General features: G+C 54.5%; 1 protein-coding gene across 11 annotated transcripts; it reads left to right on the forward strand.

Moving 5' to 3' along the window:
• Positions 1-485: 485 nt before the first annotated feature.
• CCDC120 (coiled-coil domain containing 120) lies at positions 486-16,450 on the forward strand. Of its 11 annotated transcripts, XM_045538382.1 has the most exons (11): positions 486-908; positions 5,731-5,895; positions 9,252-9,351; positions 9,528-9,618; positions 9,760-9,893; positions 10,953-11,093; positions 11,485-11,779; positions 12,127-12,189; positions 12,520-12,694; positions 12,828-12,926; positions 13,974-16,450. In XM_045538382.1, the coding sequence occupies exons 4-11, from the start codon at positions 9,570-9,572 to the stop codon at positions 14,908-14,910; spliced, it is 1,893 nt and encodes a 630-aa protein (XP_045394338.1). In that variant the 5' UTR covers positions 486-908; positions 5,731-5,895; positions 9,252-9,351; positions 9,528-9,569; the 3' UTR covers positions 14,911-16,450. The 11 variants fall into 11 exon arrangements, with proteins under 11 accessions (XP_045394338.1, XP_045394339.1, XP_045394344.1 ...); XM_045538383.1 differs by lacking the exon at positions 5,731-5,895; XM_045538388.1 differs by lacking the exon at positions 5,731-5,895 and having other exon boundaries at positions 836-908; positions 9,252-9,410.
• Positions 16,451-16,980: the final 530 nt, after the last annotated feature.

A 16,980-nucleotide genomic window follows, 5' to 3' on the forward strand; every position in this document is an offset into this window, starting at 1 on the left:
AATGCAGAGTGATTTGGGGATCTGATGGAGAGTGGTTTGGGGTGCATTGTGAGGGGTCTATGGATAATCTTTTTGGGTGCAATTTTGATGCCCACAGAGGGTAATTTAGGGGTATAGCTTGGGGTCAATATAGTGTGATGTGAGCACAGCTTGGAGGTCAATAGTGGTTTATTGGTGTAGCTTGTGTATCCATGGAAGGTGGATTGGAGGTGCTGCTTAGGAGCAATGGACAGTCATTTGGGGATATACTTTCGGGGATGAGGGAGGGTGGTTTGGGGTGCATTTGAGGGATAACACAGAGGCTACTTGGGAGAATTCAGAGGTGTGCTGACGGTGTACAGAGAGCAGTTGGGGGTACTGCCTGGGAGTCCGTAGAGGGTGATTTGGGGTGAGGGGCACCAATCTGTTCACTGAGGGGGCGTGGCCTCAGCGGAGCAGGGCACCACCGCCCTCAAGAAAGCATGTGCGCACGCGCTCCCAGCTAGTTCGCTCCTGGCGCTCCCAGGGCAGGAAAATCGAAGACCCAAACTGGCGCCTGCGCACTTCGCCTCCGCCGCTGCTGTGGTCTCGCGCCCCGCCCCCCCGTCCCCCCACCCTCCTCAGGCTCCGCTCAGCCGCGGAGGTGACAGTGCCGCCGGGAGCAGGGGGACACGAGTTAAAGGTGAGGGGCGGAGGTCCATCACCCGCGGTGCGACCTGCGTTCCTCTCCCACCCTCCCCGTGCCCCTCGTCTGGCCCCCACGGCTAACGGTCGCACAGCCAAACGCGGCCCACGGGCAGGGCGCGGAAGCGGAGTAGGCTCCCGCCCGGGGACGAGCAGGGCGCAGCGAGGGAGGGGCGCGCCCACTACCCCTGCAGGTCTACGCCGACCCCGCCTACGCCGTGGTGTGGCGAGACACCAGCCCGTCGGTGAGTAACAACCCCTGTCTGGGGAGGAAGGGAGGGGACAGGGCGGGGTGAGGGCCGGGAAACGTCAAGGAAGCCGTACCTGTGCGCGCACCCACGATCTCTAACCCGGTGGCCTAACCCCTGACCCCTGCCTGACCTGACTACATCTTTTTTAAACCTCGAACTCCTGCCAGCCTTGGCCTCAGGACTTTCGGTCTGACCCCTGACCTAATCATATTCTGGCCTGGTGTGATCCTTAATCCCTGTTTTGTCCCCCTAAACCCAGTCCTGACCCCAAACCCCCATCCAGTTCTGTCCTCAGGATCCTTGGCCTGACCCCAGATCCTGGCCTGACTCTGTCCTATCTCTGAAGCATCCTGCCCTGTCCTAATGCCCAACATAGACCCCAGTTTCTGTCCTGGCACCTGACCTGTCTGTTCCTTAAATTCCTGTCTAATCTCTGAATCTCTTGCAGTCATGTCCTGTCCCCCTACCCCAGTGTGATCCAGTTCTGTCCTGATTCCTGACCTCTGACTTCTGTACTTTCTCCCCACCCTGTACTGTCTATCCTCTGGTCCCTCTCCTGACTCCTGATCTCCATCCTGGCTCACCACCTTTAAACATCCTCTCCTATCTCTTGCCCTGTCCCTGCCCCCAACCCCGTCCTGATTTTCCCTCTTGCCCCGTCACCATCCTCATTCTATCCTGGTCTTTTCCTGTTCCTGACCTCCATCCTGAACCTGTCCTTTTCCCTATCCCCTCCCTTGACCACTGGTTTGGCCTGTGTCCGTCATGTCTCCTGGCTTCAGTCCTATATTGACCCTGACCTCTGCCCTTCTGTTTTGTTTCTTTCTTGTACTTTTTCTCTGACCCCTGTCCTGAACCTCATTTCATCCCATCTCCTGGCCAGTGTCCTGGCTCATTCCCCGTTCTGCCTCTTGACCTCCATCCTACAATGACTCTGGTTCTGTCTTGTTCCCTACATGCCTTCCTGTCCTGTCACTTCTTCCTTTCCTAACCCCAGATCCCTGTTCTACCCCTTTCCATGCCCCTCCACTGTGTTCAGATCTTCCTCCTCCCTAACACCCACTTCCCATCCTTTCTGAGCCCAGGACAGGGGTCGCATTATACCCTGCCCCTGAACTTGAAGGTTCTGCTGTTCCGAGGGCCGCTGAAATACATCCCATATGCTTCTCTTAGCAAGAGCAAGCAGCCTTGCATGCCCTGTGTGGCTGATGGGGTTTTTGTATGTGATTTCCCCCACCCCCACCCTAATGATCTCACATAGAGCTTGCATTTCTCTTCCTGCCCCAGGAGGGCATGGAACTGTTCCTATGCCCCTGCCCTCCCCAAGTGTGAAAGAATAACCTAAATTATTCAGTGACTTTCTGGGAGTCTGGGAGGTCTGGGTCATGTTTCCAACCTTGCTATGAAGGGATTGGGGACCCAGGGGTATGTATGAATCTTCTAGGTCATGTTAACCCCATCTCCTGGTCTTGATCCTGGGTGTATGATCCCTTTTTTTTTTTTTGAGACAGAGTCTCGCTTGTTCTGTTGTCCCTGGTTGAGTGCAGTGGCATCGTTGTAGCTCACTGCAACCTCAAACTCCTGGGCTGAAGTGATCCTCCTACCTCAGCCTCCTGAGTAGCTGAGACTACAGGTGCATGCCATCATGCCCGGCTAGTTTTTCTATTTTTAGTAGAAATGGGGTCTTGCTCTTGCTCAGGCTGGTCTCCAACTCCTGACCTCAAGCAATCCTCCTGCCTCGGCCTCCCAGAGTGCTAGGATTACAGGCATGAGCCACTGCGCCCACCCATGATCCCTTCTTTCCTGGTCTGAATGAAAGTCCATGCTAGGCCAGAGGCTTCAGGACTTGATAGAGAAGGGATGGGGGCAGGGTTTTATCCCCCTTTCTTTCCAAAGTAAGCAATAAAAATCCTGTCACTAAGTCCACCCCACCTCTGGGGACTGGTCTGGGGTAGGGGGCAGGTGGTCACTGGATGTTAGAATCAGGCTCATCTAGTAATAATAGCAATAAGAACAATAATAATGCAGGGTTCCCTTGTCTGAATCTCATTGATTCTGAGGATGAATGGGGAGAATTTGGATAGTGAGGGGGAAATGTGTTATTTAATTATGTTTTGTTCCTGCATTTTTTATAGAACATAGTGAGTTTGAATAAGGAGATACCAGATCCATCTTATTTATTCCAAGCATTTATCCAAACTTACTAATAACAACACAAGCATTCCTCACTGTCTCAATCTATTTGGTACCTGGGTTCTGAGAGGGAGAATTCTGGAAGTTTAGAGAGTGAAACATACCAAGTTATCTGAAGGTAGTTTGTTTTCTCATCTTACTTAACAAGTAGGGAAAGTTCAGATAATGAGGAACAATGACTCTAACTCAAAAACATATCTAAATCCATTAACTTTCCTGAACTCCAGGGGCAAGAGTTGGGATAGTGAGAGTACCCTGTTGTGTAAATATACTTGGTTTTTGCATTTTGCCTGGTGAATAAGGAAAGCTCAAGAGTGAGTGATACCTGTTCTATCTCAAAAATTTATCTAAATCCATTCAGTTCCTGCATTTGGATAGGGAGAGTTCAGACAATTTATCTGAACGTATTTGGTTCCTGCATTTTTATTTTGAGTAGGAAAGAGGTCGGATAACTAGGGAAAATAGTTCTGTTTCAAATATGTCATGTTTGTGAAGTAGGGAGGGTCCCATGTCTGGATAACAAGTAGGGTTTGGAGACTGAGGGATAGATACCAGCTCTGTTTCAAAAATGTATCTGAATACATTTAGTTTCTGATTTTGGATGGTGAGAGTTCAGACAAGTTATCAGAGGGAAAATAGCTCTGTTTCAAATTTGTCAAGTGAGGCTGAGGGAGACCAGCTCTGTCTCCAAAAAAAAAATGTATCTATTTGATTCGTCAGTTCATATGGGGAAGGATACTTGTGATTATGACAGCCAGCACATTTTGAACACTTACTGAGGGCCTGTCCCATGCAAGCTTTAAATGTATTAACTGGGTCGGCGGTGGTTCACGCCTGTAATCCTAGCACTCTGGGAGGCCGAGGCAGGAGGATCGGTTGAGGTCAGGAGTTGGAGACCAGCCTGAGCAAGAGCGAGACCCCATCTCTACTAAAAACAGAAAAAATTAGCGGGGCGTGGTGGTGCATACCTGTAGTTCCAGCTACTCAGGAGGCTGAGGCAGGAGGATCGCTTGAGCCCAGGAGTTTGAGGTTGCTGTGAGCTAGGCTGACGCCATGGCACTCTAGCCCGGGCAACAGGGTGAGACTCTGTCTCAAAAATAAATAAATAAATAAATAAATAAATGTATTAACTCATTTAATGCTCACAACAACGCTATGAGATACATACTGTTATCATCATCCACATTTTATAGATGAGGACATTGAGGCACAGAGAGGTTAAGTGACTTGTCCAAGCAGTCACATAGCCAGTAAGTGGCAGACCTGGGTTGAATTCCAGACTCAGGGATTTACTAGGCATGCAGGGCCATGTGAGGCTCAGGACTCAGCTAGGGTAGGGCTTAGACATTGGGTTGTCTTAGAGATTGGCTGTTAAAATTTGGGAACCAGGGCAATGATGTGTGTGGGTGACTCTGCCCGGCTTATCTGCCTGGCCCAGGAGGTCGAGTTATCTGGTCTCCCCCACTGACCCGCATACCAGCCCACCTCTGTGTGAGTTTATTATTGTTGTTATTAATAGCCATTAATGACATGCTATGAGTTTCCTTGCACTTTTTGGGTTTTTTTTTTTTTTTTTTTTGAGACGGGGTCTCTCTCTGTTGCTCGGGCTAGAGTACAGTGGCATTATCATAGCTCACTGCAACCTCAACCTCAGATTCCTGCCTCAGCCTCCAGAGTAGCTGGAACGACAGGCATGAGCCACCACACCTGGCTAATTTTTCTATTTTTTTGTAGAGACGAGTTCTCACTATGTTGCCTAGGCTGGTCTCAAACTCCTGACCTCAAGTGATCCTCCTGTCTTGGCCCCCAAGTGCTAGGATTACAGGCATGAGCCACGGCGCCTAGCCAGTTTCCTTACAATTTGAAAAGCTTTCCAAAGTTACTTTGGCCTCCATTGTCTCTGTAACCACCTTTTACCCATTTTACAGATGAGAAAACCTAAACTTTGAGACTCAATCCACATTGCCAGCCAGATTCTCTTGTCCCTCTTGGCTTTGATTTTATAAATATCCCTTTCCCCAACATCCTCGGTGGCCCTCAAGAGGTGGGAGAGGCCATGGCTGAGAGGACACTCCCACCAACACCCAGCTGCCCACCTTGCTGCTGCCACCTCCGCCAGCCCCGGGCAGCAAAGGAGGGGAAGCAGGGAGGGCGATGAAAGAAGCCTTTGTGTCCCTTGCTGGAAATCTCACACCCAGGAAGAGAGGTGGGCAGGGATGGCGGGAAGCCTTGCTAGCATGCGTTTGGGGCATTGTGATACAGAGGGAGCTTCTCTCTAGGCTTGGCCCACCTGCCAAGTGCGGGGAGAGCTTTCCTTATCACTCTGCTCTTTCACGTCATGGTGTGGGCTGTAGCAGGGGCCTGGGTGGGGCTTGGGCCCTGAGGTCACAGAGCAGATGGTCCCAAATGGAGCACAGGATGTGTGCTGTGTGCCGGCATGGGCCCAGAGCCCAGGTGGTGTTGTGGGGGGAAACACTACGCTGTAGGGACTCAGAGCCCTCAATTTCCTTGTCTGGCATGAAGCCTGACTCCTGGCCTGGAATGCCCAAGAAGGGGAATGGGGGAGGCCCAGCATGGATGTGAAGAAGCATGAGCCCCCTTCCTTCCTCCTCCTCCCTTGCAGGAGTAGCCTCTGTCAGCCTCCAACTCAGGACCCAGCCCCCCGAGTTCCGATTCCACCTGCTCTTATGCCACTGTGATCTGAATCAGGCCTCTTCACCTCTCCAAGCCTCAGTTTCCACATCTGTAAAATGGCTATGAGGAGGCTGAGTATGTGCCATCCTCCCAGGTTTGTGGGGACCAAGAGGGGTTAAAACACATGAGTGTTTTGTAGGGCATAACTTATGGTTGGTTTACTGGGATTATTTCTTCTGGAGCTGCAGAAGGTGGTGGGGTCTTGAGACCTGGCCTCTGTTTGGAAAGGTCAACTTCCTCTGTTCCCAACTTGGGAAACTATTACCTCCAGTGAGGGTGGGAATTGCCCTAAGACCTTCTCCCACCTGAGCCTTGCCCCAAGAGGAAAGGGTAGGGTGCTCAGGAATGGGATACCCTGCCAAGAGACACAAACCGGATTTACACCCTCTGCCTCCTGCATGCTTCACGGCTCCCCAGATCTCCCTCCCCTCAGCTCTAGGGTGATGCCCTTGGGTGGGCAGGGTCTAACCCCCTGGAAATTTGGGCAGCAGAAGAGGCAGCTGCTACTCCCACAACTCTTAGCCCTTCTTCCCCAGTTCTCTGCTAAGTCTGTGGGGTGAGGAGGGAGTTCCAGGCTCTCTTCTTGGCCATGCTGGGCACCCTGAGGGCACCTGGGCACCCTGAGGGCACCTGGCCCCGAGACTGTCCCCGGGGGGGGGGGGTGCCTAGCCCTGGTGGCAGGCAAGCAAGGGTTAAAAGGTGTGGGCCGCCCAGTTCCTGGCCAGGTAGGTTGGGCCATTACCTAGTGGGATGTGGCCAAGGCATCTGCCACTGCTGCTCACTGCCACTACCAGCCGGAGCCAGGGCCTGGTTGAGACAACTATTTTTCTGAGGTACCTGAGGCTGCCCCCAGCACTGCCTGGTATTGGTGAGTGGCTGGGAGCAGTGGGCCCAGGGGCATGAGGGGAGGAGGGCACTGGGGGGCTGGGGTGGAGTGTACTGAAGTTCTCTTTGGGAGAGAGCCAGATCTGTGGTAGAGGTACGTCAGCGATGTGGGGCAGGGCAGGGAGGGTACAGCAAGGAAGGAGGGCCTGAGTAGAGGGGCAAAGCCCAAAATGTCCAATTTCCTTTATTGGCACAAAGCTGATTCCTAGCCGGAAATGGACAGGAGGGATGGGGGAAAGAGAAGCATGAGTCCCCCCCTTCCCTACTCCACCCTCCAACTTCCTCTCCTCTGGTTCCCCCCTGCAAGAGTAGTCTCTGCCCTTCCACAGCCCAGGGCCCAGACCCCCAGGGAAGGCCAGACTGGACTGTTGAGAAATCATTGCCCAGGCACCTGCCTGCCTACCCCTCATTTGTTCACTAGAGTGTAAGTGGGGCAGGGGGGTTCCAGGGGAGGAGGGGACAGTCCAGACATTGAGAGTTTGTATTTGTTCCAGTAATGGTGGGATGTGGAAATGGGGCCCCCCTCTAACAGTGTTGGGGTGCCACCCAGGTGAGGTATCTTGGTTGTAAACAGTCATTACAGCCAGGAATTTCTTTCTCAGCTGTGGTGTCAGAAGGGCAGACCTGAAAAACCTGCTGGGCTTGCCTCTGGGTATAGGGGTGCCCTCTGTGGCTCTCCTGCCACAGCCAGTCCTGGGGACAGAACAGGGCCATGAGGTCACCGTGGGGAGACGTGGGACTGGGTGGGTATGTATTGAGGAGGCGGTTGCTGGGATCCCCTTCTCACCAGCAGGGTTGGGGACGGGGCAGCCCTGGGTCCCAAGGCAAGTGTGTAGAGGGCAGGTGAGCAGAGGCAGAGGTTTGGGAACTGGGTGTGGGGGTGTGGGGCGTTGACCCTGTGTCTAGCCTGCCCAGTAACCCCATGAGTCATGCCCTAGCTATGTTCCCGAGGTCAAGCTGACAGGAAGGAGTCGGGGTTCCTGTCTGGACCCTGTGTTGACTTCTATGATACCCTGAGCTCCCAGAGAAGGAAGGATTGAGGTAGCCCAGTATGGGATGTAGGACCAATCCTGGCAAATAGGCCCGTCAGGGGAGGATTTGGGTTCTTATTGATGTGGAGGAAGTTTCCAGGGAGCCCTGCAAGAGTTCCCCAAACCCAAATGGTGGCTGGGAAAGTAGGAGCCTTAGAAGCCAAGGGGCAGAGGAAGCTGCACTGGGACATCGAGGAAACCCTGCCATGCTGGGAAACATCGGACCTTAGGTGGGTGGGCTTGTGAGTGCGTCTGCAAAGAACACGCTGGGGCCTGGATTTGTCAAAGGCTTTAGGGACTGACTCCCACCCCTGATGGTGGGGATAGGGCACCATTGCTTCAAGGGAGGGGTACAGTCCTTGTAAGGCAGGTAGAAGGAATGCAGAAAAACTGGTGGCACCTTATAGGCAGCTCAGCTGCACCCCACAATATGTAGGTGGGGAAGGGGCTTGATCCCATGCCTCCCTGGTTGTCTGGCTCTTCCTTACACCAGGCTACCACATCATGACAAACTGGATTTCAGGGATGGGAACATTGTAGCCCCATGGGGCCTTTCCAGTCACCTGCCACTGAGGTTAGGCCAGGTGGTGGGAGATGATGTCACCAGGCTGCCCAGCTGGGGACTGAGCAGGATGTGGGAGGGAGGGAGCAAACTCCAGAGGAGGGGACAAGGGCAGGGCTGGAGGCCAGCCAAGGCAGGCTCCATGGGCAGCCAGGCCGTCTAGGGGCAGAGAAGGAGGCAGGAGGCAGGTGGTTTGTTATCTGCAGTTATGGACTTTGCTTCTCACAAATCCTGGCAGAGTGACTTCTGTATGTTAGTCTCCAGACAGGCTGGGGTGGGGAGAGGGGCTAGAGGGACCCTGGGGTCAAGCGAACACTCTCCTTGTTGCGCCAGGACTGCAGGATGGAGTTGGGACAATCTGGGCTTGAATGCTGGCTCTGCCACCTTGTCATTCGTTTACTCAGTCATTTATTCATTCAGCCAGCCGACATTCATTGAGCACTTGTGTTTGTGGCAGTGTTCAAGGTGCTCGTGATACTGACGAAAACGGGCAGATAACATTTCCTGTCCACATGGATGTACGGGTGAGGCACAATCTCTTGTTGGATGGCAATTGTGAGAGGACAGGAGCTCACCTCTGGAAGTGACATTTGAGCCCCAGGATGATAAGTGAGAAGCATGGGCTAGGGTGGTGAGAGGTTGAAGAAAGCCCCTCAAAGAGCAGCTCAAGCCTGGGCAAGGGCCCTGAGGCCTGAGGGACTGGGGAGCTTAGGAGGAAGTTGGTGGAGTTGGGGCAGCTCTAGCCAGTGAGTGCAGGACCGGAGGGGTCGGCCTGGGCAGTGTCCTTGGCTGTGGGCAAGTTACTCTGTGCTTTCCTCTCCTCATCTCTAAAATGGGAGTAACAATACTCCTGGCTGGTTGTGAAGATTAAATGTGGCATAGTAGGTAACTGTTCTGGGCACCCAAGTGCTTATAAGTTCCCACTGTTATTACAGTTGGTTGAATCTGTTACCATTAATTCTTTCTCCCCAGGCAAGACTCCTGGCTGTGGCACATGGGCCTCTGAGGAGGCGTTGTAAGTCCGCCCAGCTCCCCACTTGCTGTGCTCCCACTCAATGGGAAGGGAACCAAGGTACCAGGGCCAAAGGGGTCCAGACTTCCACACACATTGTGAGAGGGCAGGTCTGGCAGGTGGGTGGGGCCCAGGATACCCTTTATTCCCAGCCAGGGTGTGGGAAGCTGGGAAGGGCTGGGGGTTGGGGTGTCACAGGTTGTGCTTCCTTAATGGCTTCTGTGTGTCACTGCCAGACCTTGTCCAGCCATCAGCCACAGCCTCTCGACAGCACCAGGATGGAAGTCAAAGGTCAGCTGATCAGCTCTCCTACCTTCAGTGCCCCAGGTCGGTGGCTGGTCCCCCTCCTGCTGCCTCCTCCTCTGCTCTGAGTCACTAGCTGCCCACTTGGGAAGGGTTGGTGCTGGCCCTGTGGCTGCTCCAGGATGGCCCGGCTGTTTCACTGATCTTTGCTCCCTCTGTGTCCAGCTGCCCTGTTTGGAGAGGCTGCCCCCCAGGTGAAGTCAGAGCGTCTGCGGGGACTGCTTGACCGGCAGCGAGCCCTGCAGGAGGCCCTGAGCCTGAAACTTCAGGAGCTTCGCAAAGTGTGTCTCCAAGAGGCGGTAAGGGCCTGGCCCTAGGGGTGTCAGGCGGGGGCTGAGGAGCTGGGGCCGCCAGATAGGCAGACTTTAGTAGCAATTGTTGAACCATTTGTCTGGGCTATAGATTCCCTGTCACCCTCTGTGTCCTCAAAGCTCAGCTTAGATGTCTTAGAATCAATGAAATATGGTAACACAGGCTCACAATCCCCTATCAACAATTTGAAATCCAGGCCGAGTGCAGTGGCTCACGCCTGTAATCCTAGCACTCTAGGAGGCCGAGGCAGGAGGATGGTTTGAGCTCAAGAGTTCGAGACCAGCCTGAGCAAGAGTGAGACTCCGTCTCTACTAAAAAAATAGAAAGAAATTGGCTGGACAACTAAAAATATATAGAAAAAATTAGCTGGGCATGGTGGCGCATGCCTGTAGTCCCAGCTACTCGAGAGGCTGAGTCAGGAGGATCGCTTGAGCCCAGGAGTTTGAGGTTGCTGTGAGCTAAGCTGACACCAGGGCACTCACTCTAGCCCGGACAACAGAGTAAGACTCTGTCTCAAAAAAAAAAAAAAAAAAAAAAAAACAAAAAACAAACAAACAACAAAAAAAAACAATTTGAAATCCAAAAATCTCAAAAAACAAAAGTTATCTCCAAAATTTGACAGCAAAACATGCCCTGAACTGACATGGGGTGATTTGTAGTTTCGATTTACCCCTCTTAGTGTGACTTTCCACACAGTTTGCCAGAAATAATAACGTGGCTCAGACCGTATGGGCCTGAAGGGAGTTTTATGTAATATACAGTATGTAGCCTGTATGGCCTGTATAAAAACTAAAATATTCTAGATTCCAAAGCAGGTCTCCCTGCCTCCCATGGCCACTGCCCCATGGGCTTGGGCCACTGAGGGGCTGAGAGTCTACACTGCACACCTGCCTGGTGAAGATATTGGGAGAAGGAAGAGAATATCGTGCATGGGGTGTGGAGCAGAGCTAGGCTTCTAGTAGGACTTCTGTAGCTTCTGGGATCATCACTGCTTTACCCTATCTCCCAAATAACCCTTGGTAGTCTCTGACCCCCGCCCTCCACAGGAACTAACTGGCCAACTGCCCCCCGAGTGCCCGCTAGAGCCTGGTGAACGGCCCCAGTTGGTCCGCCGACGGCCCCCTGCAGCCCGTGCCTACCCTCCACCACATCCCAACCCAGTACACCACTCCTTGTGCCCTGCTGAGGTGAGCAGATGGGCATGGGGAGCAAGATGGTGGGGAGAGGAGACAGGAACAGGGGAGGAGCCTGGAGGGAAACATGGGAGAGGGAGGGTTGCCGCCAGGGGAGGGAGATGCTAAGATGAGAAGGGAAGGCTTTGAGGGGGTGGGTTCCTGCTCTGAGGGAGGATGCTATTCCCTCACTCTGTCAGGACAGGCTTCAGCCCTCAAGAAGATGAACAGGCCCAGCCCCTAATCCAGATGGGCCCTGGCCCCAGAGGATGAATAAGCTCCACCCCTAGGTGGTTAGGCCTGCTCTTCCTGAGGGCAGGCCTACCTCCAGGCCACCGCCTGGTCCCTGTGCCTGGCCATTTCCAACATTTGGTCCTGTCCCACACCTCTTGGGTGGACCCTACAGGAGCTGGCTCTTGACGCCCTAGAGCGCGAGGTGTCAGTGCAGCAGCAGATCACAGCAGCTGCCCGCCGCTTGGCCCTGGCCCCTGAGCTGAGCGCTGAGCAGCGCCGGCGCCGGCGCCAGGTCCAGGCAGATGCACTGCGGAGGCTGCACGAGCTGGAGGAGCAGCTCGGGGACGTCCGGGCCCGCCTTGGCCTCCCAGTGCTTCCGCCGTCCCAGCCACTGCCGCTGTCCACGGGGGCAGTGATCACCACGCAGGGAGTCTGCCTGGGCATGCGCCTCGCTCAGCTCAGCCAAGGTGAGCATCCCCCAGTGAGAGTGGGAGAGCGCGTGCTGGCTAGTGGATGTGGTAGGGGTGGGATGGGTGAACAGCCAATGAAGACTGGGAGGTCGGCAGAGCTTAAGCTGTGATAACCTGGCTGGGGGAATGAGTGGGTGTGAGGCACTGACAAATAGGCACCAGGAAAGCGAGGAACCAAGCTGTAATGGTCTTGGACTCAGGTAAAGGCAGATTCTTGGGAAGGGAGCAGGGTGAGGAGGAGACCGCCCAGGAGACGGGCCAAGTGAAGGCAGGCTGCCAGTGGTGCAAGGGGGTGGCACCCAGGCCTGGGAGTGAGAGGCCCGTTCTCCCCTTCTCCCCTGCAGAGGATGTAGTTCTGCACTCAGAGAGCAGCTCCCTCTCAGAGTCTGGGGCCAGCCATGACAATGGTGAGGACTCCTACCTCCACCCCTGCCCCCACCCCTCTCCTGTGTCCCCTCAGCCCATCCTTTGATGCTCAGCACCTCCCGTACTTCTTCAGCTCTGCCTTAGTCATGCCCCATTTCCTGCAGCCCCATCTTCTCATCCTCACCCCAGCCCTGCCTCCTCAGCCCCTTCTCTACCCTTTTTGCCTTGGTCCTCCTCAGCCTGCTGAACTGTGTCCTGGCCTTGTGCCCTCCCTGCTCCCCAGGCCCTACCCTTTGCTTTGCCCCCATCCTGTCCTGCCCACACTGAGCCCACTCTCACTGAATTCTGCCCTACTCTTTCTCTTCACCCAGAGGAGCCCCGTGGCTGCTTCTCTCTGGCCGAGCGCCCCTCACCACCCAAGGCCTGGGACCAGCTGCGGGCAGTATCTGGGGGGAGCCCTGAGCGGCGAACCCCATGGAAACCACCCCCGTCAGATCTTTATGGGGATCTGAAGAGCCGGCGGAACTCTGTGGCCAGCCCCACCAGGTGAGGATGAGCCCCTTCCCTCCGTTCCCCAGGAGCCCGGAAGGGGATCTTGAGCCTGGGTTGGCAGGAGGGCTCACTGGTGGGTACAGTCTCTAACCTGGACTCCCACCTGGGCCTGCCCATCTCTGTCCAGCCCCACACGCTCGCTGCCCAGGAGTGCCTCCAGTTTTGAGGGGCGAAGTGTGCCTGCCACCCCTGTCCTCACTCGGGGCACTGGCCCCCAGCTCTGCAAGTAAGGGGAATCTGAGGGTGGGTTTCAGAATCAGAGGAGGGAACTGGTAGTTCTCACTAGAGGGCTGAGGAAGGCATTATGAAAAGGTGTGGGACATGGGAGGCTGGGCTTTGAATGGTGAATAGGCATTGTCTTGGTGGAGAAGAGTGGGGTAGGGATTTGGGGCAGAAGCACCACAGTTTGAGTATGGGCTTTTCTGTGCATTTTGGATAAGTCATTCCCTTTCTCTGAATCTTTGTCTCCTCATTTGTGAAATGGGCATAATAATATCTCCCTTTGAAAGACGGAGGCATAGTAAGTTCTGGTTAACGTGTACTGAGTGCCTACCACCTGCTAGGAATCAGTGCTTTCCATGGCATCCACTCGTTTAATCATCACAAGATCCCTATGAGGTGGTACTGTTGTTGTTCCCATTTTATAGATGAGGAAACTGAGGCACAGAAAGGTTAAGTAACTTGTTAGTGAATTGAAGTCCTGGAGTTTGAATCAGGCAAGTTTGACTCTAGACTTCATGCTTTTAACCACTATACTGTCCTGCTTCTTAAACAAATACTAAGTGCCTGCTTTTCCCAGGCTGTTAAGAAAACACAGTCCCTGTCCTCGTGGGACTTGCATTCTGTAAATGATGGCTGTGGGGATGATAGTTTGGGTGGTTCATACACATGGTGCGGTGAGGACCAAGACATCATCCTGGAGGCAGTGGGAGCCATGAGAAGGGCCTTAGCAGGGGAATAGGGGTCAGGCGTCAGGCCCTCCTCTGCTTGAGGTTCCTCTCCAGCCTTACGCACATTTATGTCTCCCTTGGAACCAACAGCCCCAGCCCCCCCCATACATTTCCAACCCCTGTGCCCCCAGTCTTCAGTGAGAGAACCGCAGCTGCCCTTTACGTGCCACTACCTAACACCTTTATACACACAACTTCTAATCCTAGGCCCGTTTTGGAGATGTGAAAGTGAAGGCTCAGAAAAATATGGGGTAGGGAGGGGACTCGGGCCATCTGCCTAATTTTTCTGACCCTATTCCCATTATGCCATCTCTGTGCCCCAGACCCGAAGGCCTCCATTCTCGCCAGTGGTCCGGCAGCCAGGATTCCCAGATGGGCTTCCCCCGGGTGGACCCTGCCTCCGATCGGGCCTCGCTCTTCGCAGCTCGCACCCGACGCAGCAACAGCTCAGAGGCCCTGCTAGTGGACCGGGCAGGTGGTGGGGGAGCCGGCTCCCCACCTGCCCCTCTGGCTCCCCCTGCTGCCGGCCCCCCGGTCTGCAAGAGCAGTGAGGTGCTGTATGAGCGCCCTCAGCCAACCCCTGCCTTCTCTTCCCGCACAGCTGGCCCCCCAGACCCTCCCCGGGCGGCCCGGCCTAGCTCAGCTGCCCCTGCCTCCCGAGGGGCCCCCCGGCTCCCATCTGTGTGTGGGGACTTCCTCTTGGACTATTCCCTGGACCGGGGCCTGCCCCGCGGTGGCGGTGGGGCAGGCTGGGGGGAGCTGCTGCCTTCAACTGAGGTCCCAGGACCCCTTTCCCGCCGGGATGGGCTCTTCTCCATGCTCCCCGGCCCACCACCTGTGTATGCAGCTGACGGCAGCAGCCCCCTCCTCCGCAGCAAGGACCCCCATACCCGTGCCACCCGCACCAAGCCCTGTGGCCTGCCCCCAGAGGCTGCCGAGGGTCCGGAGGTGCATCCAAACCCTCTGCTGTGGATGCCTCCACCCACCCGTATCCCCCCGGCTGGCGAACGCAGTGGCCACAAGAACCTTGCCCTGGAGGGGCTGCGGGACTGGTACATCCGGAACTCCGGACTCGCTGCGGGGCCCCAGCGCCGGCCTGTGCCCCCCCACATGGGCCCACCACACCCACCCTTCCTCCATACCCGCTGCTATGAGGTGGGCCAGGCGCTGTACGGGGCCCCCAGCCAGGCGCCGCTCCCACACTCGAGGAGTTTCACGGCTCCCCCTGTCTCCGGCAGGTACGGGGGGTGCTTTTACTGATGGGTAGAGGTCTCTTGAGGCAGATGGCGAAGATATATCCAGGCCAGGGAGCAGCTAGTCAAGAGAGCTAATGAATTGGACCACAAGGAAACTAGCAGCAGCACGGGCACAGGGTCACTGTACTGTGCATGACCTGTGTTAGTCCAGGGGTTCCTGGTGGAGGGGGCTCTTGGGCACTGATAGCAGCGGTTCTTTACCAAGCACTAGAAAAATTTTAATCATTTAGCAACCAGTGCATGTCAGCTGAGAATGAGCCTTGAAGGCAGGGTGCCAGGAGGAAGGGACATCTTGTGCCCCTTGCCTTTCTCTTCCTCTTTTCTCCATGCCCCATGCTTGGGAGCCTGAGGGTGCTGTCCTGTGCCTGCCTCCACCTCTTTAACGAGCCTCTTTTCCTTTCTCTTTCTGTGTCTTGTCTGTCTTTTCCTCTCTTCTCCGTCTTCCCTGCCCTGTCCTCCGGATTCCTGCTACCCCTTCTAAAGATACTACGCGGACTTCCTGTACCCCCAGGAGCTGAGCGCTCGTTTAAGTGACCTGACGCTCGAGGGGGAGCAGTCCTCCAGTTCTGACCCCCAGACCCCAGGGACACTGGTCTGACCCCTTCTGATATGCCCCTTGTTGGCCTGGGCATGACTTCAGTCTGGGGAGCACACAGCTGACCTCGCTGAGCCCTGGGGTGTGGTTGCTTTCAGTCCTGGGTGGGCGCCAACCTAATCTTCCAATGCCCCTGTGGGCCCAGGAAGGTGTCTGACACCCTGCTTCTCCTCTCACACTGTGCTGGGGACTGGGGGGCCTCAGCCAGCTTAAAAGAGGGGGATGATATAATGGGGACTCCAAGCCCCTTCCTCCATTTCTGTTTACAGTTGTGATTTAGGTATTTGCTGTCTTCCCCCAACACTAGGCATTTTATAAAAGGGAAACTGTGACCTTGTCCTGGTTGGGTTCATTCCTGTTCCCATGCCCAGCCTGTTCCATTCAGAACCACTCCCCGCCAAATGGACCATGTAGGGTCTCAGGGCCCTATTTGGGGCAGCCAGGAGACTCCAGTGTGAACAGAACTCCCTGACACCCCTACCAGGGAAGTTCTGGGGGAGGTGGGCTCTCTGCCCACATTTGGAAGGATTGCAGTCTGGGTGAGGTGCCTGAAGGAGCCTGTCCCCATCTGTGCCCATGGCCTCTGCCCAGACCATCCCCAATCAGGAGGTCCCACAGTAGGGGAAAAGGGCAGAGTCATTGGGTGTGTTGTGTCCTGGGATGCTGCGGAGGTTGAACCTGGCATCTGGTAGATGCCAGTAAAATCCTCAGGTGACGTCTGGCCACGGGCCACAGGCCACGTCACATCTTCCTTGGCTTTCCTTCCATTTACCACTTTTTAAACCAATCCACACAAGCTGTTTTCTATGATACCTGTCTGTGACTTTCTCGAGCTAGGGGTTCCCCTACCCCCCTTACCTGGTGTTAAACTTTTCTTTTTGTACCAATGGATCTGGGCCCAAGACACTACCCACACTGGAAGGGGATTTCTATAATAAATATGTAAACCGAGCCCATGCGTTTCTCCTCTGTTGGCCTTACCTTGAGGGCCCACACATTTAGTTAGATAACATTTTTACAGGAAAAAAATACCCCACCATCAACACAGTGGCTCATGCCTATAATCCCAGCACTTTGGGAGGCCAAGGTGGGAGGATCACTTGAGGCCAAGAGTTTGAGACCAGCCTGGACAACATAACAAGACCTTGACTCTACAAAAAAAAAAAAAAATTACATATACATATAAACACCATGGAAACAGCCCATTATAGTGTCTTCTGTTTCGACTTTACTTGCTTTGTGATGTGGGACAACTTCTTTGCCTGTCTGCACTCAGATTCTTAGCTAACCTCAAACAAGAACACTTAGTGATACAAATGGTGATAGTCAACACTCTATACCCTTAACTTCCCTGTGCTTTAATGCTAATCCAGAGGTAACAGGTTTGAGGAAGGGCCTGAGAGATCACCCCTTCAGTCCACATATTTGACAGAGAGGCTAAGTCTCTAGCAAAATCGAAAAGTAGAAGGCCACTCTGTC

This window comes from Lemur catta, chromosome X (assembly GCF_020740605.2).
Source record: "Lemur catta isolate mLemCat1 chromosome X, mLemCat1.pri, whole genome shotgun sequence".
NCBI classification, from domain to species: domain Eukaryota; kingdom Metazoa; phylum Chordata; class Mammalia; order Primates; family Lemuridae; genus Lemur; species Lemur catta.